The following is a 27,412-nucleotide window of genomic DNA, read 5'->3' as shown; positions in this document are numbered from 1 at the left end:
CACTGGGGTTCTACTGGCAATGTTTTATCAAGCTGGCAGAATACTGCTGCCATTGAGAAGAAATCCTTCCAGTGACATGAACAATCACCACAGCATTAGGCAGGCACAAAGACAAAAAAAAACGAAGTGAGCCACTTTTAGCCTGTGGGAGTGCCAAACATATGTGGCCCCTGTGAAGTCTCTGGGGTACTGAAAACTGCAGAAAGGATAGTGGGCTTTAACTTGCTCCAGTGATTCTCAACCATTGCTCAGAAATGCCTTGCTAGATTTTCAGGAATTCCACCTTGGGGCTGCCACTGGGATTTGTTGTTGTCATTGCTAATCATCTTGATGCTAATTACCAGGACAGTGTTTTAAGCATGGCAGTGGCAGAGGCAATGGAACATTCCTTTGCTCTGCTCTGAAGTATGAAGCAGGCTGCAGGCCTCCTGTCTACTGGGGTTCCTCTGTTAATTTTATGCTGAGTGCATCAGCTTTGCAGAGTGATGTGATGAAAAGACTTTTTCTGCATGGTGACTCCTGCCTCTAGGAGGCTGCCATTTAGCCTTTATGTTTCCAGCTAGGCCTCAGAAAAGAGCAAGTCCTTGAAAAAAGGGCTATAAAGTCATGAAGTGATGGGGCTGTTATCTGTTCTAATACTGCCTTCTAAGCTGCAACAGTTGAAGAAGGTAAGAAGGAACAGGAGATACAGGATAGTCTTTTGATTAAGGCAGGTGAAAGCAAGACTGGAGAACTAGATTCTTTCTTAACTTCTGCTACTGAGTTACTGTACAGTAGTGTTAAATTTATTTAGTCCAAATTTTGCATACTTCTTTGCTAGTTCTCTGTAGGCCACTGGGACAGGACAGGAGGAAATACTGAATTCCTCCAAGCACTATACAAAAAATGCAGGCTGCCGTTTGAATAAATGAAATGAAACTGAACGTAGATCTTTGCTATTACAGATTGGAGTTCCAATTTTTTATAAAAATCTTTCTGGCGTGCTGTTTACAAGATGAGGTTAATAACAGTATCTCAAATTTACCTTAAAAATTCCTGAGATTTCTGGAATACTGTGGTGATGAACATTGAAGAGCCCATTAAAACATGCACATTTTTGTCATCAAAACGAAGTGCAGGAAAGAAGTTAAATGAGGCATGTAACTAGTTCACTAAGTGAGCTTTGTCCTCTCTGTGTCACTTGTAAGTCTCAGGGGAAGGATACTACCTGATCAAGTAACCATAGTAATGCATTAGATTAAGGAAGATGATACGTTTGCATAGACAGACCTAAATTATTGAATTACGAACTTCTGGGAGGATTTGTGTCTTGAGCAAAGTGTTTTTAAATCAGGCTTTGGGGGATGCATGTAATTCTGTAACTGCATAGCTGCAGGTGGAAGTGTTGGCATGTCACCACAAGCTAGGAGTGCAAAGTGAAAATGCAGTGTTACTGCTACCAGGTCTTAAAGCCTTGCAAGCCACTATTAGTAAAAACAGTAAATAAAACAAAGCTTAGTTTAAGCCAAACTTGTGAGTTGATTATGATGAGAGAGCACTAACAGAGGGTAGGGAAGAGAAGGGCTGGAGAGCTACAAGAAGTCGGTTCCTACCATTCCTTTAGCTCTGTCTGCATCATCCATTCCAATTGCCAAGGCATCTGGGGCTATGTCAGTAGGAAACTGTTGTGCACCTATAATTATGACACCAAAACTGCTTTTACCATGTTTGTTTGCCAGATGGGGATAGCTGGGGCTGTAGTGACATCTGTGTCTCCTAAATGTAGATCTGACCTTAGGTGAAGTAAGTGCATAGCTGCACCTTGATCCTGCTAAGATTTACTTGTGTACTAATTTATATGATTTTAGCTGCTTGCATATGTAAAATAGTGATAGCACAAGTGTAAATAGTAGCAGTGTCTCTATGTATCGACAGAGTTCAGGTACTAACAATGCTAATGAGAACAGTAGTATATACCACTACTTCATAGAAATCTGTTGCATGTTTCCTCGATTTCTAAGTAATGCTTTAATATTTAGTATTCTTATTCTTTGGGGAAGAAGGTCAAGTCTTAGAGTGTAAATCTCAAAGTTGAGCCTGAATGCTAAACATAAAGTGGTTGTGTATAATTAAGAGAGATACTTTGTGACAGGAATGGCCTTTTCTATTACCACTTAATGTCCTGGGAGAAACAGGGTTCATTAACTAGAAGAGAAATTTCATTTGGAAAAAAAAAATATTTTTGTACTGAAATTTCCCCATGATTTTTTACTAGCCATAGTTGACATGTATTGAGCCTGCTGAGTATTGTCAGTAGCCCTTGAGTTAGCATATACTGATTGGAGAACTGCACATGGTATCACTTATTTCTGTGTATCGGAGAAATGACAGTCTTCATAGACTGGAAACAATTGAAAAAACATGTTTTTCTTTTTAGGAGTCTGACCTGACATTCCGGTTGGCTAGTGGCCTTGTTATTTGGCAGCCAATGTGGGAACACAGGCAGCCTGAAGTTTCTGCCTTCAATGCTCTTGTAAAACCCATCAGGAACATTGTTACAGGTCTGTGACTTTGCTATGGTAATGTAGCTCCTGAGATATGGGAAACCCTTCCCTTTGTTTGCCTGATGCTGCCCTTACATTCTCTAGCCATTGTATATGAAGGAGTATGTTGATCCTTCAGGAGCTAGTCAAACCTTAGAGTAGTTTAAGGTTGTTTCCCCTCAGAGTCAACTGACATTTGCATAATAATTAAATAGGAGATGGGAGAACCATCACAAATAGGAAATTAATAACTTTTCAGTAGAGTTACAATTTCTGTCAGCCTCATATAATTTCTGTTAGCCTTAACTTCCTTAGTTGCTTAGAAGGGCAAAGACAGTATCTCTCCGTAGCCTGACATGAGCAAGGAAATCTTTCCCAAACTGGCACTGGACAAAAATGAACAGTGACGAGCACACAGGTGGTTCTTCTACTATTTAAAATTTGATTTCCAGCATGTTACGAAATTAGAAAAGGTAGTTTCAAGAGAGTCCAATGAAGGCCTAGGTTGTAAATTCACTTTTGCATACTGGATAGAGTTGCTCTTCCTTTGTGCTTCAGCCATAGTGAGACTGGAGTTGGGTGCTTAGGCTTCCAAAGCTTTGGCTTCCAAGTCTTTTTGTCTGGCCTAGTCCTAAAGAAACTTTTTTACTGTTATGTTTTAGACAACAGTTTTTTGTAATTCCTGCAAGGTAGTGAATTGAAAGTGAGCGGGGTAAACTGCTGTAGCATTGCTTCCAGTTCTCAAAAGCATGGAGCTATAATTTTAACCATAGTGAAAATGTAATTCACAAAATTAGATTCTTCTGATAATGGGTCATTTTAGATGTCATATTTTGTTCTGAAGACTTTGTAGATCTACTGGGACAGTCCAGAATTAAAAAGATTCAAGTCTTCCAAATGATTTAAAACAGTCTTTGACATCATGCTCTTCGTCCCTCTGCTTCAACTTCTAGAACTAAAATATAGTATTTCAGCCCTGGCACTAACAAAGGGAATTAGTCCTAAGTTTTCTTTGACTATTGGAATTTTTTCTATAGGTCAGTGTGTGGTCAGAAAGTCCCTAAAAATGACTTCAGGAGTAAAGTCTGAAAGGAAAATGCTCCATTACGTTTTGAAAGTTTTTTCAGCAGGACAGAAATACTAATTGGGATGAGGTCTTTTATGTCTTTAGATGCTGCTATCTTAGCATTGTCTCAAACTGGGAAAAAAGAAAGTGAAATTTACTTAAATTTTCCTCCAAACAACAAATTTTAAAAATCTAATGAAGAAGCTTTGCAATATTTGTTTTGGAGTCGGTGTGATTTAAAGTCGTATCTGCACAACTTTCAACAGGATTTCAAGACTTGTCATCCTAGTCTGTGTGATGCCCTTGTATTACAGATCAGACTTTCTGTGTGACGTCCATGTATTTCCTGTGCTGAAGGCATTTGGCAAATTGGAAATCACAATACACTCTGAGTGATGTAACCTAGAAAAGGACCTGAATATATGTACAAATGGGATGAAGGACTCCAAAATAAAAGTCACTAGTCTGCACAGGAAAACACAATGGATGGAAAATGGATTTAGGATGAAATTTATATTCAGATTTAATTTTAAAGAAATAGAGATTTTCAGTAGACAGTGTTGTTGACAACACAATGGAGAAAACTGAAAAAACTAAGCCAGTCATATTTTCTTTTTATGGCTGTGACTAGTGCCTAGGAAGTCTGCAGCAGATAGATGCTGGTTTTGTTGTCTGGCTTATCCTTGTATTATAATATTTTATAATAAGTGCATTATAATGTAGGAGGCGTTTTCTGAAATGTCCTGCCTTGACTTATCTTCTCAGCCAAGAGGAGTTCTCCCACGAATAATCAGAGCGTGACTTGTGAATCCCCTAATCTGGACAGTGGACGTACTGAGGTAAATTCTATGCTAAGGTTTGACAAGCTTGAATGAGGTGCTGAGGGAGGGGTAATAAATATTGAAAGAGAGCTTGCAGTTTCCGCCCTAAAGTATTCCATCTCCAGAAATTACAGTTATTCACAGCTCTTCACATCTAAGGCTCCCAACCTTATTTGCTGTGGAACCAAAGGGTATGGGGTATAGCTATTTGGATGTCCTTGGCCTTATCCTGTCTTATAGGATGGAAGCCTGATCTTGTGTATGGCAGGAGGGTTGGAGCTTGATTTTAAGGTCCCTTCCCTCCCAAATCATTCTCCTGGGCAAGAGCCTTGTACAATGTACAATGTACCCTTTGACTGTACAGTGCCTTGTATTAATAAGCCGCAGGCTTGATCAGTCTTTCCATGGTATTATAGTGTAAGTAATGGTCATGTCTGAGCTCAAATGGCAGTTATAAAACTAATATGGGAGAGATAAATATATTTATATACACCTGTTTTCTTTTTTACACCAATCCAAAGGGACTGCAGGTGGTTTGTGAGACAACACAGTCAGATTCTCTACCTCCAAAGGCTTCTGTTTCAGCATGTCATCCTGGAAATTCCTTGGATGGAAGTGTATCCTCCCAAACCTCTCAGGAGAGAGGTACTGCACATCCCAGGTACAAAGACCTTCAGCAGAAACTTGGGCTCATGCGATTCAGTGGTAGAATCTTGAATGCACTCGTCTGTACATGCTGAGGGTGCTGGATGTTTGTATCAAATTGTTAATTCAACAAATCTCAGTTCTGGGTGATGAAAAAGGTGGCAGCACTTGTTACTCAGTGCTGCTTTCTTTGGAGAAATCTCTAGCTGGACTGTTGGGACAGTCTTTTATCTTTTCTAGAATGTTCATTTCTTATAATTAAAGGCTCAAAAAATAACCAGCAGGTTCACACCTTCTAGGCTGGATTCAGCTTCAGGCAACTGGTATATTTTCTGGTTTCCTTCTGATCAGATTTTCTTTCCCCCTAGCAAAGAATTTTTGCAAGCCTCTCTCCCTTGCTTTCATTATGCCTCCTTTGCATCCTGCTGCATAGCTGGCTTTAGACTACTGACCCAAAGGAACAGAATAACAAAGAACCACAGCCTTGCTAACATGCTTCCAGCTTGTCCTGCAGTGCTCAGGCTGGGATTTTCCAGCTTGGCGCCAATAAATTCATCTAGATTTGGGCACATAAAGGTAGAACTAGATTTTCAGTAGTGCTGGACACTCAGTAGTGCCATAAAGTAAATCAAGGTGATGAGTATTTTCAGAGATTTTGGAGAGGGAGTGCTATAATTTTAAGTCTCTATTGATTTAGGAGTGTCACTTAAACTTCTTCTGAAAACTTTGGTCCTGTTGCATCTCTTTTGAGAAATACAGTGACAGAAGAAGTATAGGATGGAGTGATTTTCTGGATATCATCTAAGAACAGCTCTGATCTCTCAAATGGGAGCTCAGGGCATCCTTTCACTGGTGCAAAGGAAAAAGCTATTCGTTAAGGCTCTCATCCCATCAGGAAGTTTCCCTTGGGATTTTTTATCAAGCCTGTTGTCAGTTCTGGATCTTTATTTGATTTGTATTAATGTGAGCCAGTAAAACTGAAGGTGGGGACAGAGCTGCCTTTCTATGTGTGAACACTACTGCTCAGAGAGTGCACAGCTGTAAAAAAAAACAAGCAACCTTTTAAGAAGACAGGATCAGGTGATCAATTTGTCAAGCAGGGTCTGGTGGTTGCCATGGGGATGAGGCTTCAGACAGGCTTTGAAGAGACCATCATTATGCCTCCTCATTTGCAGGACTAATTAATGAGTTAAAACTGTACAGGGAGCTTTGGTTGCCAAGCAACAGACAACTGGGAAACAAATGTTGTTTACTCCGCTTACCAACAGCCAAAGTATTCCTTTGTCCTTGGCCAGGGGTTGAAGGAAGACTATATTTCCACTTTCCCTGAAGCCGCAGGCAACCATGAGCTGATTATACAAGCACTAGATTTTCCTCTAAATGAAGTACAGAGTTTAATTTCTGGTTCTTCAGAAACTGTTTAAACAAATGGCTTGTCCTGATCCTAGCTGTCACTCCTCCACTCCGTGTAATTCTTCATATAGAGATGATACAGTTTAACCCTGAAGCAAATAAAGCCACAGCCCTTTATCCAGCTGCTGTCTTGAACAGGCTGCCTGGGAAATAGACTTTGCAGGAATGACTTGAGTTAAAATATTTCATAAGGAGATCATGCCTTGCTCCAGCCTGTGTCATGCCTCAGGTTTGCCTGTGCCACAGATAGGGGAGCATGAAAAACTATTTAGGCCCAAACACTGCTCAGGGTCTTGCAGAGAGACCAGGGAGCAATCACCTTTCACAATTGCTCCTGGGATGACGGGTTTTATTTCCTTTGCTGGGATACTTTGAGTATACGTCTGGGTTTTTGCAGGCTAAATCTATGTGACACAACCTAGACTTTGACAAAACCACCCTTCACATCAAGTTTGTGGGGAAAATGTTACAGTATATTCCCATTTCGCATTGTTTTCTTCTTCCTAATTCAGTTTTTCAGGTTTTTATAACAGCTTATTTCAAAGTTGTCAAACTTGCAGCCTTTTTAGCTGGAATACAGCACTAAGGGAGAAACTTTGAATCTGTGTATTTCGTATAGTGTGGTATATGCTGACACAGACAGGCTGGTGCCTCTAGCATTGGCCTGTGAGGCTGGCAGCAAACCAGCTCTTGCAGCTTTGAGCTCTAGATCCATGCGTTGATCCAAGCCCAGCCTTTACACCTGTTCCCTGTTTCCAAGCATGTAAGATGGAGCAGGGTTCATGTGATTCCAGTTGGTGTCAATGTTCATTGCACACTTCTTTCTCCTATGCCAGTTCCATACATGCCTTGGATGCACAGGGCAGAGATCCAGAAAAGTGCTTAACACATGCACTTCACTTGAGCACTCAGAGGTCCCACTGGTCAGTACTGCTGCTGTTCCCTAAGGCTTTTCTGGAGTGTGGCCTTGGACCCATCTGTTTAGAATGTGGTGCTACCTAGCTGGAGATGGGGATGTCCTGTCCACGCTCTTTGCATGCTGTTTTGCAGAGTTGTTAATAAAAATGGCTTTTAACAAAAAACAAAGCACAAACTTGATGTTCTTGTGATGATTCTCAAATGCCAGAGAATATAGTGCATGAAAGTGTTCTTAATTTTTATAGAATCCTAAAATCCCAGAAATAAGCAGGACACAGATGTGTGTTCTCACACAGTATGGAAACATTCAAAATGTGTATTCAGCAAACAAAAAAAAAAATATTTCCAGAGTTCCTGCCCCACCCCCAGGATTTCATACCTTCTCTTGCCATGTGATTCCCATTCCTCTGACTCCCTTTCACTTGCTTTTCTGATGGATTGTCTTCTGACAGATAGTGACCGTACAGAGGGTAGATCAGGCCATTTGTACTCCTCTGGGAGAGAAGTGGTGTAAAAGATTAGGAATATAAAGTTTGGGGCATTTTATTGCAAAAAGATTGGCTATGAATGACATATGATGCCTTTGAAATCTGAAATTTCTAGATTCTCATTTTTGATGCTCACTACAGATGTGTTGCTTTTGTGTGCATTAATTTCTACAATACTTAGGAAATTCCATATTAAAATCCATTGGGAAATTAATAGGGCAAGAAAATTATAGGGAGGGCTTAAAAAGGCGCTTTTCTCTAGAACACCTCGGCAAAGAATGTCCATAACAGTAACTTTCACTTATAATAGGAATCAATTTAATGAGCTTAAAGGGTTAACTAACTTAGCTGCTTTGCCTGCTTTTTCTTAAGTAAGGCCTGACGTGCAAATGTAAACCATTTCTAAGTATATATTACTAGTATCAGAACAGCAGATGCTCTAGGGTTGTCTGTTTCCTGCTGAGCAAATTATTCAGTTACCACACGTACTGGAGGCTTATCTTCAGATCACAGTTTAAGAAAGCAACCCTATCCAAGAAAACCTTAACAGCATGTACTGGAGTCCTCTGGGGAACTGAAAGCTAAATATCCACTTATGTTTCTTCAATAATGCTTTCCTCAGTTAGGTACCTTGGTCTCAAAGAGTCAGTTCTTTATGCAGAGAGCCGTGTATCTAAGAAGGCCTAAGGAGTCTGATGACTAACATTTCTACTCCTGCTTTTTGGAACAGGGTGTCCTTGGTGATTCCACCATGCCAGAAGTCTCGCTATGCTACATACTTCGATGTGGCTGTGCTGCGCTGCCTGCTGCAACCACACTGGTCTGAGGAGGGCACACAGTGGTCACTGATGTACTACCTGCAAAGACTGAGGCACATGCTACAGGAAAAACCAGAGAAGCCACCCGAGCCAGAGATTACTCCTTTGCCAAGGCCTCGCAGCAGCTCCATGGTGGCTGCTGCACCCTCTCTGGTGAACACCCATAAAACCCAGGTAAGCAGTTGCCATCAATAAGAAGATAACTACATTTGTGGTGATGCTATGAAGTGATTGCTGAACAAGTAGTGATAGGCACAGCTTTGACTCACTTGCACAGAGGTCAGATACTTGCATTGATTCAAAAATAGACCCTGAGAACAATGAGTGTTTTGGAGGCAGAATCTGATGCAGAGGGTCAGAGCTGGTAACTGCTAAGATCTGGAGTGTTGATTGGGGATAATTAATCTAGGGTGAACTAGGATAATATCAGTTTTTAGTGTGAGAATATACTAATGTAGTTGTCAGAAGAAATGGTTACCAATGCCTTTTTATTACAGTGTAATGGTCAGGACCCACTGAGCTTCTCTGGTGTACTCCCTCAAATGAGAGAAAAGAAACTGCATTTGCTACTGTATTGCACACTTCAGACAAACACTTGAGTTAAAATATTGACTTAGACTTGGCAAACAGTGGCAGTGAGCAAAAGCTCTCCATGTTGTTACTTCTTCTGCTGTTATTCTTATTGCATAACTGTTGGGGTTTTTAGGAGCTCTCCTGGTTTTTTTGGGTTTTTTTTTTCTGTTAAAGGAATTCCCCCCCCCCCCGACCCCCCATAAATGTTGCTAGGGGAACAAATAGCTGGGTGCTTAAGAAAAACAAAAGACCTGTCTGCTCCTTTTTGTTTCACGTGGGTGTGTGGGCAGTTGGGTCTCCAGCGTTTGGACAGAGAGGAGTCTGCTTTCTTCAGCTGCTTTTCCTTGTGCTGGAAAGCCCCAGGATCCCAAAGCCACCTTCCCTGCCCCGCTAGGAGCTGGGCCGTGGCCAGCCCTGCCCCGCCGTTGTTTCGAGCCTTCGCTACGTTGTAGCTGTGCTCACCCTGCCTGCCCAGACCTCTGGGGGGGGTCCCTGTTTGGATACACCTCATCTGCCATCCGGGATTTGTGCTCATCCCTGCCGTTCCAGCCTGCCGTTCCAGCCTGCCGTACCCGAGGGTCTAGCCAGACACCAGGATCAGCTGCCCAGGGGTTTGTGAAGCTTCTTTGTTCCATCCCTCCCAGGGATCCCAGGGCACCAGTGCCGCGTGCTCCCCGGAGCACCCCCTGCAGCCATGGGGGAACCATTGCACCTGCCCTGCTCACCGGGAGCTGCCAGCGCCCCTGCCGGCTGCGAGCGGAACTGCACCCAAGGGGAAAGGGCCTGACAGCTGAGAAGGCTGGGACTGGGTTTGTGGTTCTGTTTTCTGTTACTGCCATAGTTATTGTTGTTTTGTTTGACTGGTTATACACATATAGATATATAATAGTAAAGAACTGTTATTCCTATTTCCCACATCTTTGCCTAAAAAGCCCCTTGATTTCAAAATTATAATGACTTGGAGGGAAGGGGGTTGCATCTGCCATTCCAAGGGAGGCTTCTGCCTTCCTTAGCAGACACCTGTCTTTCAAACCAAGACAGATCTTGGCGCCCAACCGTGGGTCCTGAGGGCATTAAGAGGGAGAGGTGAAAAAGGAATAACAGTTCCTGGATAACTTAATTTTGTGTGCTGGATATTGGAACCTTGTTAGGCAGCACTATGTGGTCTAGTTTACCCTGGTTCAGGTGACATGTGGCCGTGGCTATATTCTTCCCCTTTGCAGCTCCTTACCTAAATATGGGTCCTCTGACTAAGGCTACCATTGCTGTTATCCAGCTTGCGCTATGGGTTGAGGAGGTGAGGAATTCATGGGTTTTTAACTTCCTCCGGAATGTGGGCACATGGATAAAGGGCTATCACACACTGAGCGCATGTTTTTGGGGTTATGTTAAAAATGGTACCTTCTGTGAGGAAATGACACCAGGGGAAGTTTTCCCCAACCCCTCAACCAGTTCTTTGGGCCCACCCCACCAATTTTCGAAGGGTTTAGATTCCATCTGAGTACTAACCAACTGGTGCTGGTAGGCCTACTCTATTTAGCACTCAGGGATAAGTTGAGATTGGCTTGGATAACTACCCAGACACCAGCCCCAGAGACTAGAGATCCTACCCCAGAGCCTGATCCTGCCCCAGAGCCTGACACAGCCCCAGACACTAGAGATCCTACCCCAGAGCCTGACCAGCCCAGAGCCTGACCAGCCCCAGACACTAGACCCTGCCCCACAGCCTGATACCGCCCAACAGCCACCTCAAAAATGGACTTACCCAAACTGGGTGGGGGTACTGGAGAAGGGGATGCAGGAGATGTGCCAGGAGATGGGCCAGGTGCCCAGGGATATGCCAATTGCTAAGGGAATACACCTTCTCAGCTAGTGAAAAACCCTCTCCCTGCCCCAAAGAGGGTGAGTCCGATGGTGCAGCAGTGGAACCCACAGATGTAACAACCGTCCAGGTTTCAGCCGAACCACAAGGACAATCACAGCCAGCAGCAGTCACCCCTGTGCAGAGGAGGAAGTATAAGACCAAATATAAGACCCAGTACGACCAGTTAATGATGATGGGGAACCAGGGCCCTCATAACCAGCAGGAGAGCCAGAGCGGGAAATCATCACTGAGTACCAGTTGTACGACAGTCTCTGTGATATGCGAAACGACATCGTGCAAAGGGGGCGTGAGCCTTATACAACCTGGCTGCTTCGGGTTTGGGACCTTATGGGCACAGGTGTGCAACTGGATAGTGGTGACAAAAGGTATCTGGGATCGTTGACCCAGGACCCAGGTGTGGACCAGATATTTGTGAGGGAGCCAGGGCCCCTTTCTCTCTGGGAGCGGCTCTTAATGAGTGTGAGAGAAAGGTTCATTCACAAAGACAGAATGCAGGAGTACCATCATAGAATGCAGTGGAAGACACTTGAGGAAGGGATCCAACAGCTAAGAGAGGTGGCAATATTAGAGGTACTCTTTGGGAGGGATGGACAGCATGATAATGACCCCGATAAGGTCAGGTGCACAGGACAGATGATGTGGAACCTGGCAAAGCTAGGGCCACCACAATACACCACCTTCATTGCAACGATTGATGCTGACAATACCCGAGAAACAGTGGGCTCTGTTGCCAACAAGCTCAGGAATTATGACAGTATGGTCAATGGTCCGCTGAAAGCTCATGTCTCTGCTGTGGTCCAGGACCTCAAAGAGGAGATGAAAGAGATGAGGGAGGAGATGAGGAAGATCAGTGTGGCACCAGTGCAAGTCACAGGCCCCCAAGTCAGAGCCCGTCGTCCCCCAGCTAGAGAGAGAGGGTACACCCCACGAGCTGAGCTGTGGTTTTTCCTGTGCGAGCATAGGGAAGACATGAGAAGGTGGGATGGGAAACCCACTTCTGTCCTGGCAGCGCAGGTGCGTGAACTCAAGGAGGGAGGCACTAACCGAGGGGGTTCCGCTAAGGTGAAGGTAGCCTCAGCCTCCCATGACCGAGCTGCCAGGTATTACAGAAGGGAAGATGATATGTCGGATCCCCTTGAAGGGACCTCGAGCATGTACGCCCAGGGAAAGAATGATAACCAGGGCTAGAGGGGCCCTGCCTCTAGCCAGGAAGAGGCACAGGAGAACCGGGTTTTCTGGACGGTGTGGATTCGATGGCCTGGCACATCAGAGCCACAAAAATATGATGCATTGGTTGATACTGGGGCACAGTGTACTTTAATGCCATCGGGACATGTGGGGGCAGAACCTGTCTCCATCGCTGGGGTGACCGGGGGATCACAGCAGTTGACCCTGTTGGAAGCTGAGGTGAGCCTGACTGGGAAGGAGTGGCAAAAGCATCCGATTGTGACTGGCCCAGAGGCCCCGTGCGTTCTGGGCATAGACTTCCTCCGGAACGGCTATTACAAAGACTCAAAAGGACTCAGGTGGGCATTTGGGATTGCTGCTGTGGAGGCAGAGGGCATTAGGCAATTGAACACCCTGCCTGGACTATCAGAGAATACTTCTGCAGTTGGGCTCCTGAAAGTGGAAGAGCAACGAGTGCCAATTGCCACCTCGACAGTGCACCGCCGGCAGTATCGGACAAATCGAGATGCTGTGATCCCCATCCACAAGATGATCCGCGAGCTGGAGAGCCAAGGGGTGGTCAGCAAGACCCACTCACCCTTCAACAGCCCCATCTGGCCTGTGCACAAGTCTGACAGGGAATGGAGATTGACTGTGGACTATCGTGCCTTGAATGAAGTGACTCCACCGCTGAGCGCTGCCGTGCCGGACATGCTGGAGCTCCAGTACGAGCTGGAGTCAAAAGCAGCGAAGTGGTACACCACTATTGACATTGCTAAATGCATTTTTCTCCATTCCTCTGGCAGCAGAGTGCAGGCCACAGTTTGCCTTCACCTGGAGGGGTGTGCAGTACACCTGGAACCGACTGCCCCAGGGGTGGAAGCACAGTCCCACCATCTGCCGTGGACTGATCCAGGCTGCACTGGAAAAGGGTGAGGCCCTTTTCCAGAACACCTGCAGTATGTTGATGACATCATTGTGTGGGGGAACACCACAACAGAAGTGTTTGAGACAGGAGAGAGAATCATCCAAATTCTCCTGCAAGCTGGTTTCGCCATCAAGAAGAGCAAAGTCAAGGGACCTGCCTGAGAGATCCAGTTTCTGGGAGTAAAGTGGCAAGATGGACAGCATCAGATTCCCACTGAGGTCATCAATAAGATCACAGAAATGTCTCCACTGACCAACAAGAAGGAAATACAAGCTTTCCTAGGTGCCATAGGTTTCTGGAGAATGCACATTCCCGAGTACAGCCAGATTGTGAGTCCTCTCTACCTGGTTACCCGCAAGAAGAACAATTTCCATTGGGGCCCTGAACTGGCCTTCACCCAGATCAAGCAAGAAATCGCTCACGCCGTAGCCCTTGGCCCAGTCAGGACAGGACTAGAGGTGAAAAATGTGCTCTACTCTGCAGCCGGGAACAATGGTCTGTCCTGGAGCCTCTGGCAGAAGGTGCCTGGTGAGACTCGGGGCCGACCACTGGGATTCTGGAGCCGAAGCTACAGAGGGTAGCCAACTATACTCCCACAGAGAAAGAGATCTTGGCAGCTTACGAAGGAGTCCAGGCTGCCTCAGAAGTAATCGGCACAGAGGCACAACTCCTCCTGGCACCCCGACTACCGGTGCTGGGGTGGATGTTCAAAGGAAAGGTTCCTTCCACGCATCATGCCACCAACGCTACTTGGAGCAAATGGATCGCCCTCATCATGCAGTGTGCCCAAATTGGAAACCCAAGTTGCCCTGGGATCTTGGAAATAATTACGAACTGGCCGGAAGGTGAGACTTTTGGGTTATCTTCTGAAGAAGAAGAGGAGCAGGTGACACATGCCAAGAAGCCCCACCATATAACGAGCTACCAGAGAGTGAAAGACAACACACCCTCTTCACTGATGGTTCCTGCTGAATTGTAGGCGCTAGCCAGAAATGGAAAGCCGCTGTATGGAGCCCCACACGACAAGTTGCACAGGCTACTGAAGGAGAAGGTGGATTGAGCCAATTTGCTGAGCTCAAAGCTGTCCAATTAGCTCTAGACATAGCTGAAAGAGAGAAGTGGCCAAAGCTCTACCTCTACACTGATTCATGGATGGTAGCCAATGCTCTGTGGGGTTGGCTGGAAAGGTGGAATAAGGCAAACTGGCAGCGCAGAGGAAAACCAATCTGGGCTGCTGAGGAGTGGAAAGGCATTGCCACTCGGGTAGAGAAGCTATCCGTGAAGGTCCGTCATGTAGATGCTCACATCCCCAAGAGCCGGGCTAATGAAGAACATCGTAACAACAAACAGGTAGATCAGGCTGCGAAAATAGAGGTGTCCCAGATAGACTTGGATGGGCAACATAAAGGAGAGTTGTTCCTAGCTCGATGGGCCCATGATGCCTCAGGCCATCAGGGCAGAGATGCCACCTATAAGTGGGCACAAGATCGAGGGGTGAGTCTAACCATGGGCAGTATCTCCCAGGTGATCCATGATTGTGAGACATGCGCTGCGATCAAGCAGGCCAAGCGGGTGAAGCCTCTGTGGTATGGTGGGCGGTGGTCCAAATACAAGTATGGGGAGGCCTGGCAGATTGATTACATCACACTGCCTCAAACCCGCCAAGGCAAGTGCTATGTGCTCACAATGGTAGAAGCCACCACTGGATGGCTGGAGACCTACCCTGTGCCTCATGCTACTGCCCGGAACACCATCCTGGGCCTGGAAAAGCAAGTCCTTTGGAGGCATGGTACCCCTGAGAGAATCGAGTCTGACAATGGGACTCATTTCAAGAACAGCCTTATAAACACTTGGGCTAGAGAACATGGCATTGAGTGGGTGTACCACATCCCTTACCATGCACCAGCAGCTGGGAAGGTTGAGCGGTGTAATGGACTGATTAAAACCACCTTGAAGGCACTGGGTGGGGGGACTTTCAAAAACTGGGAGGTGCATTTAGCAAGAGCCACCTGGTTAGTTAACACTCGAGGATCCACTAGCCGAGCAGGCCCTGCCCAATCCGAACCCCTACAACCAACAGACGGGGATAAGGTTCCAGTGGTGCACATGAGAGGTATGCTTGGAAAAGCTATTTCGGTTAATCCTGCCTCAAGCAAAGACAAACCCATCTGTGGGGTCGTTTTTGCTCAGGGACCAGGTTGCACCTGGTGGGTGATGCAAAAGGATGGAGAGACGTGATGCATACCTCAAGGGGACCTTGTTTTAGGGTAAACTACCCATGGCTCTATACTTACAGCAGTATCAGCATGTATATATGCATATAATTCGGGTGATGCATGTATTTATATGGCTAAAAGGGTTAAGTTTCATGTAACATGTTAGTATGGGAAAAATTCGGGGTGGATAATGTTGGGGTTTTTAGGAGCTCTCCTGCTTTTTTGGGGGGGGTTTTTTCTGTTAAAGGAATTTTCCCCCCCCATACATGTTACTAGGGGAACAAATAGCTGGGTGCTTAAGAAAAACAAAAGACCTGTCTGCTCCTTTTTGTTTCACGTGGGTGTGTGGGCAGTTGGGTCTCCAGCGTTTGGACAGAGAGGAGTCTGCTTTCTTCAGCTGCTTTTCCTTGTGCTGGAAAGCCCCAGGATCCCAAAGCCACCTTCCCTGCCCCGCTAGGAGCTGGGCCGTGGCCAGCCCTGCCCCGCCGTTGTTTCGAGCCTTCGCTACGTTGTAGCCGTGCTCGCCCTGCCTGCCCAGACCTTTGGGGGGGTCCCTGTTTGGATACACCTCGTCTGCCATCCGGGATTTGTGCTCATCCCTGCCGTTCCAGCCTGCCGTTCCCGAGGGTCCAGCCGGACACCGGGATCAGCTGCCCAGGGGTTTGTGAAGCTTCTTTGTTCCATCCCTCCCAGGGATCCCAGACCACCAGTGCCGCGTGCTCCCCGAGCTCGCTCCGGAGCGCCCCCTGCAGCCGTGGGGGAACCATCGCACCTGCCCTGCTCACCGGGAGCCGCCAGCGCCCCTGCCGGCTGCGAGCGGAACTGCACCCGAGGGGAAAGGGCCTGACAGCCGAGAAGGCTGGCACTGGGTTTGTGGTTCTGTTTTCTGTTACTGCCATAGTTATTGTTGTTTGTTTGACTTGTTATACACATATAAATATATAATAGCAAAGAACTGTTACTCCTATTTCCCACATCTTTGCCTAAAAAGCCCCTTGATTTCAAAATTATAATGACTCGGAGGGAAGGGGGTTGCATCTGCCATTCCAAGGGAGGCTTCTGCCTTCCTTAGCAGACACCTGTCTTTCAAACCAAGGCAATAACTTTTATATTTGCCAAAAAATTCTTAGTAGAGAAACTGTCCTAATAGGTGCCAAGTTGTGCTCCCTGTTTGCTGGACAATGAACCCTGTACTCCTGACCTTGGTGTAATAAAGATCTTTGTGTTTGAGCTTAAATATTTTTTTCCTTTGGGTTGTTAATCTGTTCCAGGGATTAAAAGGGGATGTAGTTGCAGTTCCAGTTAATCTCCTTGTGGATTTATGCTACATTTAGGTTGTGCCCTCTTTTCCTGTCATGTGGGCTTTTAGCAGCAAATGCTGATTTACTTAGTTGATGGAACTGCCTAAGAAAATTTAGCAGAGATTTTATTTTTGCCGTCCAATTTTATGACACACTCAAGGAAAAGACCTGTTCGTTTTGTTATCAAATGTCTTTTTTTGAGTTGGAAATCTCAGAATTCTTGGTAATTTTCCTAAAATCACTGCTTTTAGGGCTCTGACAGATTTTGACTGGAAGGACGGTGAAATATCTTTTCTCCAGTAGAGCCCAGATGCTCAAAATCTAGAAGACCAGCATAAACTATGTAAATATTACTACTGTTAATTTTAGATCTCAGGACTTTAAAGATGTTCTTAGCACTATTATGATAGCTGGTGGTTACTTGTGGTTCTAAGGGCTCAGCAGCAGCAATATTGTTTAAATTGTATTATATTTCACTGTCATTTCTATAACATGTTTCATCCCTGTAAAAGCTTGACATAGCTCCATTAAGGCCAGGTGATAAAGATTACTATTCAATCTTAATCTACCTGTGCATGGAGTTTTTATAGGATTGCTGTGCATGTACAGAAAACCCTCCTTAATACCATCTCCTGGAGGGAAAATTGAAATATATTGTTGTTGATGTGTTTCACTATTTGCATGCATGTGCTGTCCCTTTGCTCTTTCTCATAACAACCTGGTTGTTTTGCATATTAGCAAGTTTAGCTCCCAGTGCAACAGGGAGTGTAGTCAGTGGTTTACAGAGGCAGTATGAATGGTATTGTCTTCCACAGGCACTGGTTGCACTAGAGTTGCCCGGGTTCTTCTCTTTATGCTGTAAAACACTTCTCTCCTTTCACATGCTTGGCTATGTCTTGCTTTTCTAGGCTATTTTGCTTGCAAAAGACTGCTTTGCAGAAGACTCCATTGCTCTTTTCTAATATTTTTTTGTTAAATCCATTTGGCAATTACACTGGGTACATTGTAGCTGTTAAAGTGAGCACTCTGTCCAGGGCATGTTTCTCTCCAAGGCTGAGTTTGATTGCATTTGTAACCTCTGTGTCAGTCTTGTGTATTTTTGCTGTACTCATCAAAATAGAATCCTGTTCCAGCTTTCCAATTTGTTACGCAGAACAGCTGTGATGAAGGAAGTGAAATGGTCTTCCAGGCAGCAAATCTTCCAACTCATGCTCCCCATCTTTACAACTTTGAGGACTGAAACCTGTGCAACACACAGAAGCACCTGGGCTCTGGTTCATCCGAGCCAACTGTAGGAACTTTACTGCTGTTCTTATATTAAGTCTCATCGCACAATGCTCTCTGCTAGTTCAGAGCAGAGAATGCCACTTCCCAAAGGCTAAGATTTGTCCTTTCTGTCAACACAAGGGGTTGTATGCTGAGCCTTCACAAGCTCATCTGACACAGGGTTATGCTTATGCCTGTTTTTTCAGTCTAGATCTGAAATTACTAACACAGGGTCATAATTTTTACTCAAAAGTTGATCAATAGCTTCTCAAAAACAGACACTCTGTGTTTCAGCAGGATAGATTTTAAGTGGCAGGCAAAAACTGAGTAAAGAAAAACACATCTGCCTGCAAATCACATCAAGGAGCAGTAGATTTTTGTGGCAAATCAACATTGTTTCTATTGTTCTGCAGTTTATCAGGATAACTGGTAAAGTGATGATCCTGCATCTCCCTGAGCCTCAGCAAAACTCTCACACTTCCTGTTGGGTTCTGTGTCTGAAATCACGTCTTGGATATAAGCTTGGGCTAAAGCAGTGGGGATTGAGAGGACATGAGAGAAACATCCTCCATGTATTGCCTAGTAAGCTGAATAGTGAAGTAAGAAAAGGTTCAGTGCAGCATTCTGGCACTCCTTGTTGCGTGGGAAAAGGGGGGATGGATGGAGTGTGAATAAAATTAATACTGTCTGCCTCTAGAAAGTGACTTTGGTCTAAACATGTTTCAGACTGGGCAACATGTGATAAAGGAAACCTGCATTGCACTTGTATGCAGTGAATTCACTATAACGGCAGGTGTAGGACAGAACCTTCAAACATTCACAAGTCTGCTACAGTCTTGCACTTCCTTTGCAGGGGAAGAGACAAAACTTGTCAGTCATAGCACCAATGCAGTTGTAGTGCTCCCTGCAATGCTGATGGAAAGCTAAGAGTCTCAAGTGTGATATGCTGAGGGCTGAGAGAAGTACTAATGAGCTGGTTCACATACAGTCATGCAGGACGAAGACAACAGAAGCAACAAAATCTAGAGGAGCAGCCCCCAAACTGCTTTGCTGTCTGAACAATCTTATGCTTGTCGTAATTGCCATGTAGTCTGCTGCACAGAATAGCCATGTTTTTAATCAATCTTCAACAGGATTAATTCCTTAAAATGCATCATATGCCACACTGTAGATGTAAAGTAATTATGTAATTTGCTTCTCCGGTGTTGTTTGCTTGATACCTACCCTGAGCAGATTTCAAAGCTGGGACTGTGTCTGTGTGTTTGCATGGCTTGTGTCTCAGTAAGCCCTGATCCTTACCCTGTCTTTTAGTGATCATAAACCACCTACTAAAACACTGATTTAGTAACCAATGGACAAAGATATTGAATCCAACATAAATTCATTCAATGTTTTATAGCCAGAAGAGGCCAGACAACTATAAAAGCTAAGAAAAAAGCTCTATGGAGTACTTGCTGGCCTCTCTGTTGAGAGCAGCTAAGGTTGAATCCTGATTTGCTGTGTATCGGATTTTATATGTGACTCCTCTGAATCTTTAGTCATATATGCAAAGTGGTAGATAAGCATACCTGTACTACAAACAGTGGTGAAGAGGAGCCTTGCTGCTGTGTGTCTCCTACATTCTTGTATTGATAAAATTAAGAGGGAGGATTCAAGTCTTTGATTAGTCTGAAAAGTCTCTGAAAAATGTGTGATCCCCAATATTTGATACTGCAAACACTATAACTGGTGTTAAAGACTTCAGCTGCAAAGATGGACACTGGGTTCTGCATAAAACTTTTTGTGCATAAAACTGCACGTTTGTGTACTGCAGAAGCTGTCTGGCTCTGCAATGTGCAGTCTGGCTAGGCAGAATCTAAAGCTCCTGTCAAAGTGGTCACTTCATCTATCCCTGACATACAGCTATCTCTGCATTGAAGGCAAAAGGGTATTTTAACATGACCCACTTGTTCAGCAGAATATTTCTGGCAGGACAGCAAAGGAAAAGAGCATTCCGTTGAAAACAAGTTGATGTTTAGGCAGAAGAAAATGACCATGAGGGAATTCAGTCAGGTCAGCTGCACAAACATCTCATGGAAGATGGCATCAGATCTTTAATGTGAGCAGATGGCTGGCAGCTGCGCTTGTGCCACTTTCCTTCATTGCAGCAGGCAGGTATAGCATGTGTTGTTTGATGCAGAGGTGAGTTAAGTGAGCTCTACTGAAATTGGGGTGAGTGAGCCTCATGGTTTTTGCTGTTGTGGGACATTTTGTGATACAAGAAGGGAGGAAGTTTCATATGAACAATGATGGGTGGGAAGCCCTGTTATTACAAGCAAAGGATGTTTACTGGTTTAGGAGTCTTAGGTTTCTTTAGTGAGTAAATAAATTTTCTGAAAATTAAGTTTCTTGAAGGGACAGTGCTGCTTATTGCAGTTTAGTTCCAAAATATGTATTTAAATGTGTATGTTATTAAGGGCATAGTCTCCTAGATCTTAAATAAAACGCTTTGCAAAGGATAGCCATGGTGATTGCTCATTAATGTAAACCAAGACCTCAAAGACGTCATCAGTTGCTCAGAGTCATACCTGGGATCAGAATCAAACTAGAGAGGAACATGTTCTTTCATACCACCAGGTGACGCTGACAGCAATGCCTGAGGCTTTCCATGGTGTGCTGTACTTTTTTCCTTTGATGACTGAAAGGTTAGACAAAGTAAATAATTCTGGATGTTTCTCAATTTTGTTTTTAATTTAATTTTCTTTAAATGTGTACATTTTTTGTGCAATGAATTGGAGGTCTTTTTCCTCTACAGTGCTCCTATGACAGCTCTAGGAAGTAGCTCCTTTTTTAAAGCTGATTATCCTCTATTTCTCCTTGTGCTTGTCTTCTTTTGGGAGCTGCAGGATCTTACAATGAAATGTAATGAGGAAGAAAAATCACTAAGCACAGATGCATTTTCCAAGGTTTCACTGACCAACTTGCGTAGACCAGCAGTTCCAGATCTCTCTACAGACCTGGGGATGAACATCTTCAAAAAGGTGAGTGAAAGGAAACTGCACTTTAATTTACCTATGATGCAGCACCTCAGGGTCCTCTTAAGTAGCTGCTGAAGTAGTCTGCTCGTGTATATTCACGAGGTCTGCTTGGAATATATATTCATGCCATATGTGACATTACCATCCCTTTTCATTGGAGTTGATTCTGTATGTTATTACATTGGTTTTTATATGCAAATCCTGAACATAATGCTGAAGTCTTTATTCAAGTAATTGTCCTGCTGCAACTGCATGAGAGGCGGCTATTCAAACAGTGCTGAATTTTAAGTGCCAGTGCTCGCTGTAATTCCAGCTAATTCAACGAGTTTTGATTTTTTTACTTTTAGTTCTGGGTTTCCAACCATCCATTCCATACATCTAGCTCAAGGTCAAAGAATGTCATAAAATCATCCAAGGGCATCCATCCCAGCCTAGGGCAAGACTGAAATTCTTCAAATACTCACAGGATCCCAGCATGCAATTAGATTCTACCATGGGAAATGTCCAAGATAAAAAGCTCAGAATGGAAAGTTATACTTGGGACATATATCTGTGTTATCTCTTTCCCTCAAGTGGTTGTTTTCCATGCCTCAGAGCTTCTTAACTGCTCCTATATCTGCTCCTGTTTCTGCAGTTTAAGAGCCGCAAAGAGGACAGGGAACGTGAGCGCAAAGGGTCAATTCCTTTCCACCATACTGGAAAGAAGCGGCAGCGAAGGATGGGGGTGCCCTTCCTCCTTCATGAGGATCACTTGGATGTTTCACCCACTCGCAGCACTTTCTCCTTTGGCAGTTTCTCTGGAATTGGAGAGGACCGACGTGGCATTGAGAGAGGAGGATGGCAAACCACCATATTAGGTGAGTTGTTGCTGTCTCTGTCATTCCTGTTGTGAACATTCAGAGAACAGCAGAGGTTATTTCTTCATCCAGTCCTTTTGTCACCCTATGTCCTTGGTTCTGTTTGCAGCATTACACATCCGTTAATAACTGCTCACAGCAGACCTTGAATAACTTAGACTTCAGTTCACTTTTTCTCTGAAAACTATCGTCTTTACTGGAATCATAGTTACTGTGGGAACCTGTGGTGATCTCTCTTCCACTTGAGTACACCTCCCTGTGTGGTAGCAAGCATTGCACAAGTGCAGCTTCAAATAGATTCAAAGAATGTTTGCATCCCCTTCTTCAAAAGAGAAATCTCTGGAGAGGCAGCAGTATCATTAGTATGATGATTATTAGCGGCAGTATCATTATCATTAGTATCATTAACAATGTCATTAGTATGCCAAAAATTTCTGTTCACAGTTTTCCTGGAGTGCATCTTGGATACAATATGAGTAGGATATTTTCTTAGTGAGGCTTATACAGTCTTGATACTGCAGAGATACACTGTTTGAACCTAAAAATTCGCTACTTCAAGCTTTTAATTTCACTGAACAGTATCTACACATTGTTTCTGTTTCACAAATTTACTCCCAATGTCATAGATTTTTGTTCTGGCACTCTAAGAAATCTTAGAGATGATAGGCAGCAAAATGAACTGTAATGCCAGAGCATTGTCATTTTCACAGTCTTAAACTGCATCATTTTCATAAGCTGTCCATTATAAACATGTCCATCTCTGGGACACGGGACAGTGGTCAAGTAATTTCTTAAAGACTCATACATGTTTTGTTAATGGTTAATATACAAACACCTACAGATTTGTACAAGAATAACAAGCTTATTAACCACACCCTCCTTTTCATACTTTCAGTACTTTGAGAAGTTAGTTAAATTTTGATGTAAGGGGCTCCAGATTCTTCTTGTGGCTTAATCTACAGTTTTTTGCTTTCTGATATCTCAGTGAAATCATGTATTTCACATCCAAGGGGCAACAAATCCTGACAACTTCAGAGGAAGTTGCCCTCTTTCAGTAAGTTTTTTGGATTTGTATTTTATTGTATTCTTGAAGAATTTCCTTTGTCTTAGCACTCCCATCCTAATATACTTATTTTTGGGGGGAGAAGAAGAGAGAGGAGAAGAAAATAAATTCCTATAACATGCCCCAATGGGTAAAGTCATACAGTGCTGACCGGTCTTGTTTTCTTTAAGGTGCTGGTGGTTAAGAATGCAGTGTCAGCTAAATCAGTATGTGCTGAGGGGAAGAGCCTTGCAGAGAGTTTGGACCATTTGGTCTCTATGTCAGTGAACCCCCATGAGAGATCCCACCATAATTTTTGGTTCTGCTTCACAGTGTGATGAAAGGCCTTGATTTTTACAGACTCCAATCCTTCAATTTTTAACCTCAGCTGCTGTCACCAGCCACCTCTCAGGTAACTGAACAAAATATCCGTTTCTTGTCGTCTCCCTAGGAAAGTTTACCAGGAGAGGGAGCTCTGACACAGCGACAGAGATGGAGAGTCTGAGCGCCCGGCACTCTCACTCGCATCACACACTTGTCTCTGAACTGCCGGACCCCTCAAACAGCCATGGAGAAAACACAGTCAAAGAAGGTAAATTTAAAATATCAGGAAAGACGTTTCACTGAAATATCAACCCCAAAAGCAAAGGAAGTGTTGCTGTTTCTATGTGTATGTGACTAATTGATTTTTCCTTTTTTGTTTCCATATCTATTGAGAGGCTTTTTTGTACTATGAAGAGTTGCTGTTTGCATAATATAACCAGTCCATCGCTGAGTCATTGCTTATTAAATGTATTAGATGTAATTATTTTATTAATTTGAATATATTTAATAATCTTAGGAAGAGGTTCTTTGTATTCTCTAGCCCTGTTACTGTACTGTCCGGCAGATGGTGGTCTGCAAAACCCTATGGGGCACCTAGGGTCTTCCTACACTAGAGAGTATATAAACCTACTTACAAAGCACTAGGTGCAGGAAATTACTAACACTGTTGCCTGAAAAACAGGATGAGTTGTAAAAACATGAGGTGTCCTTGATAAAAATTTGCACTTATAGCCAGTTTGCTAACCTGAGCAATTCAAAGCTCCTGTCTGACCACTGTGAGCTTAAGCACTGCAGTACCTTTCTCATCAGATACCTTTGCATTTTGGAGATGGTTTAGACTGTCACAGGTACATTTTTTTCAACTGGTGTGATGAAATTTTCCAAACCGTTGTGACTTGGAAAGCTGTTTCAAGTTTGTGCTGCAGTTCCACCACCTTCACCCTTGCCTTCCAGCTGCAAAGTCCTTTCTCTTTGCCTTGCAGGGGCTCTGCTGCCTTTAAGACGAGGCACTGGATTAATGCAGGGAGCAAAGCTACCAAATCCTTTTGGAAATAGATTTAGAATGTCTGAGTTGCCTGATCTACTTGGCTGCCCATTTACTGAGATCAGCTTAAGCTGCCAGAGAACTGAACTGCTAGAACAAGCCTGGGGTTGTTCTAATTTACCCTGTCTTAATGGAAGAAATTAGTCTACCTTTGATCCATGTATGCATGATAGGAATTAGGAACTTGTGTTTTCTTCTGGCATTAAAAGCCACTTTAAGAGCTGCTCCCTTTAGACAAGCTCAGCCTCAATCTTCCATTCCATAACTATTGAAATTTACAGGTAGCTGTTTTCCCTCCTGCAGTACGGTCTCAGATATCCACCATCACTGTGGCAACCTTCAACATACCCTGGCCTCGTTCAATGTTGGGTACGCCATTTCTTCAGTGAGCACATGAGGAAGCTTTGCAACCAGGTCCCATCCCTGAGATGCCCCATGAGCCGCTTGCATGTGCCACCTCCCACGGAGCCTGACAGACTCCTGCATCAATTACAGTTGCTTGGAGGATACGGATCACATTGATGGAACCAACAACTTTGTTGCACAAGAATGGCATGCTGGATCTCTCGGTAATTGGCAAGGAACGAGGAAAGCCCAGTCCCTCTTCTGTCAATAATAGCTGTACCATTGAGATCAGGGGTTTGATGGGCTTTTCCTCCACCTCTTTATATGACTTCTCTCATCAGTATATAAAGGTCAGTCAGATACATTTGTGCACATCTAAAAGTCTCCTCTGAGAAAATGCAACTCCTGTTACTCCTTGCAAGGAGCGCATGTGCATGTGGAATGCACACATCAAATCTTAGGTGGAATTACGTAATGTCTGTGTTCCTGGGGCATGCACCAAATTCCCTATAAAATAGTATAAGACTGAGTAGCACCTTTCTTCTGCACCTTAAACCTCACCTTTTTCTGCTTTCCCCTTAATGATTTGCCAGTTCTTGGTGCACTGAAGCAGTGTTCTCAGGCTCACATATGTCATCTCATGGTTTCCTTGTCAGCCTGACTGTGCCCGGCCTGTGGTTTCTTGTCTGATACCTAGATTGTAGGCTCTTGGTATTTAGGGTTGTGTATCCTTTGTTCAGAGTTTGTACTGTGCCTGCTGTAATGAGTCTCTGAAGTCTAGAAATTCCAGGCACTAAATATTACTAGTAGGGAAAGTAATTCTGGCTTTAAATAGGATGTTTGAATCTCTCAGGTGGTCCTGAAGGCTGTTTACTTGGTTCTGAACCATGACATCAGTTCCCGGATTTGTGATGTGGCACTGAACATTGTGGAATGCTTACTGCAGCTTGGTGTGGTGCCCTCTGTGGAGAGAGTTCGGAGGAAGAGTGAGAACAAAGAAAATGAAGCCCCTGAAAAGAGACCAAGTGAAGGATCCTTCCAGCTCAAAGCAGCCTGCTTCTGGTTCAGCTAGTGGATTTGGGCCACCTTCAATTAGTGGAGCTGGAGATGGAGAAGAAGAAGGAGGTGGTGGAGGAGGTGGAGGTGATGGAGGTGGTAGAGGAGGAGGAGGGCCATATGAAAAGAATGACAAAAACCAAGAAAGGTTTGTCTTGTTTCCCTTTATACAATTCCAAATGTACTGCAAATATCTGTTAAGATTGAGTATGCATGTGTATGCAACTGACCTTCTCTTTTGCTCTGGTGCTCACTTGGGATTCTGCTGAGGAAACATGATTAGCAATTCAAGTACTGTAACTACTCCAGGGAAGCAGCTGCTAAAAGCGGAGTTTGTGAGCCTGGCATTGACATTTTCAATATCTTGACAAAGTGTTTGAAACCCTCAATAACAATGATTTTTTTCAGGTTTATTATTCATACCCTGTAAAGGAAAAATGGAACCCAGTGTGTGAGCACAGTTTCATTTATTTGATTACTAGAAGTCATAAATTTTTCAGTATTGCTATGAGAATTGAGCAAAAGATGCTACATTGCTAACCTCTGAAGTTGCAATTTACAGTAGCATAATGTCTAAAACATTTTAAAAAGATGCCTGGTTTTCTACTCAGCCAAGCCAGCTCTCTTTTTCAGGGAGAATTTTTTGAAGTTCTGAATGGTATGCATAGCAGAATGTAGGAACTTCACATTTATAGCATAATTTTTGATGGGAGGTGAAATAAAAGGGCTGGTCTCTAAACTTGAAAAATATTTGGAGTAAGCACTTCAAGAATAACAACTCAGTAATCGAGTGTCTGAGATAAGAAATGGAAAGCAGTTTGTCAAAAGTAAAAATGCTAACAAAATGCCAGTAGTTGTCGCAGGGTTACGCACATCTTTCCCTCTGTGACTCTCAGGATGAAGGCCTAACTGTCAGCACCCATAGGCTGGCACTCACTATGCTAATCAAAATTGTGAAGTCCTTGGGTTGTGCCTATGGTTGTGGAGAAGGACATCGAGGGCTCTCTGGGGATCGCCTGAGACACCAGGTATTCCGGGAGAATGTAAGAGAATTAAAGGTCATTAAAGTGTCTCCCCTTGTACTTTTGACATCAGCTGCTGAGATCACTGCCTGCCCCTCTGTAGCTTTCCCTGTATTGACAGTAAATGTGTTGCTTTTTGCCCCAGCTCGCAGACTGTGTTGCAGCCCAGCCATAGCAGATTTTCAGCTATAGTGTTACCTTCCAGCCCCTGGGGCTCTCTATGGCCCAGGGTGCTTCTGACCACCCCAGTGGATGGGTTGGGACAATACATGGGAGCAATCTCCATGTGTGAGCTGGTGTTAGTAATTTTTCACAGGACAGTACCCCAAAGAGTATGCTATTTACAAGAGGTGCAGCTATCTTCGGTTGCCTATGTAAATCCAGAAGTCTAAAGTGTACGTATGTCCACCTTTCCTAATGGTGATTATGACTGACTGCTGCTGGGCTGCTCCATCAGCTCCTGATAGTTGGAGTGCACTGTATTTGCACTATGCTTGTTCTGTTGTCCTGCAAAGGAAGTAAAAGACTTAATCCTACCCTGTTGAAGAATATGGTGGTTCATCACTGTTGATTCCTATCATTTTTTGTTCTGCTCAAGTTAAGGCAGTGGAAAGTGCCCAGGATGTAACCCAGACATCAGATTTAATCCAGAAGAGTTTATGTCCTTGAGATCAGGT

At 44.1% G+C, this 27,412-nt stretch overlaps 1 protein-coding gene across 1 annotated transcript in view; it reads left to right on the top strand.

The window, feature by feature from the left end:
- The window catches only part of LOC104689869 (unc-80 homolog, NALCN channel complex subunit), a 149,909-nt gene that overhangs the window by 11,391 nt on the left and 111,106 nt on the right, over positions 1-27,412 (top strand). Inside the window, exons 5-11 of the mRNA XM_039555541.1 lie at positions 2,417-2,540; positions 4,354-4,427; positions 4,931-5,070; positions 8,604-8,865; positions 20,913-21,047; positions 21,679-21,901; positions 23,395-23,535. Coding sequence (XP_039411475.1) covers positions 2,417-2,540; positions 4,354-4,427; positions 4,931-5,070; positions 8,604-8,865; positions 20,913-21,047; positions 21,679-21,901; positions 23,395-23,535 — 1,099 coding nt within the window. The remainder of the gene's footprint in view (positions 1-2,416; positions 2,541-4,353; positions 4,428-4,930; positions 5,071-8,603; positions 8,866-20,912; positions 21,048-21,678; positions 21,902-23,394; positions 23,536-27,412) is intronic.

The sequence above is a fragment of the Corvus cornix genome, chromosome 7, assembly GCF_000738735.6.
Source record: "Corvus cornix cornix isolate S_Up_H32 chromosome 7, ASM73873v5, whole genome shotgun sequence".
NCBI classification, from domain to species: Eukaryota; Metazoa; Chordata; class Aves; order Passeriformes; family Corvidae; genus Corvus; species Corvus cornix.
This window is presented reverse-complemented; position numbering and strand designations above follow the sequence as displayed.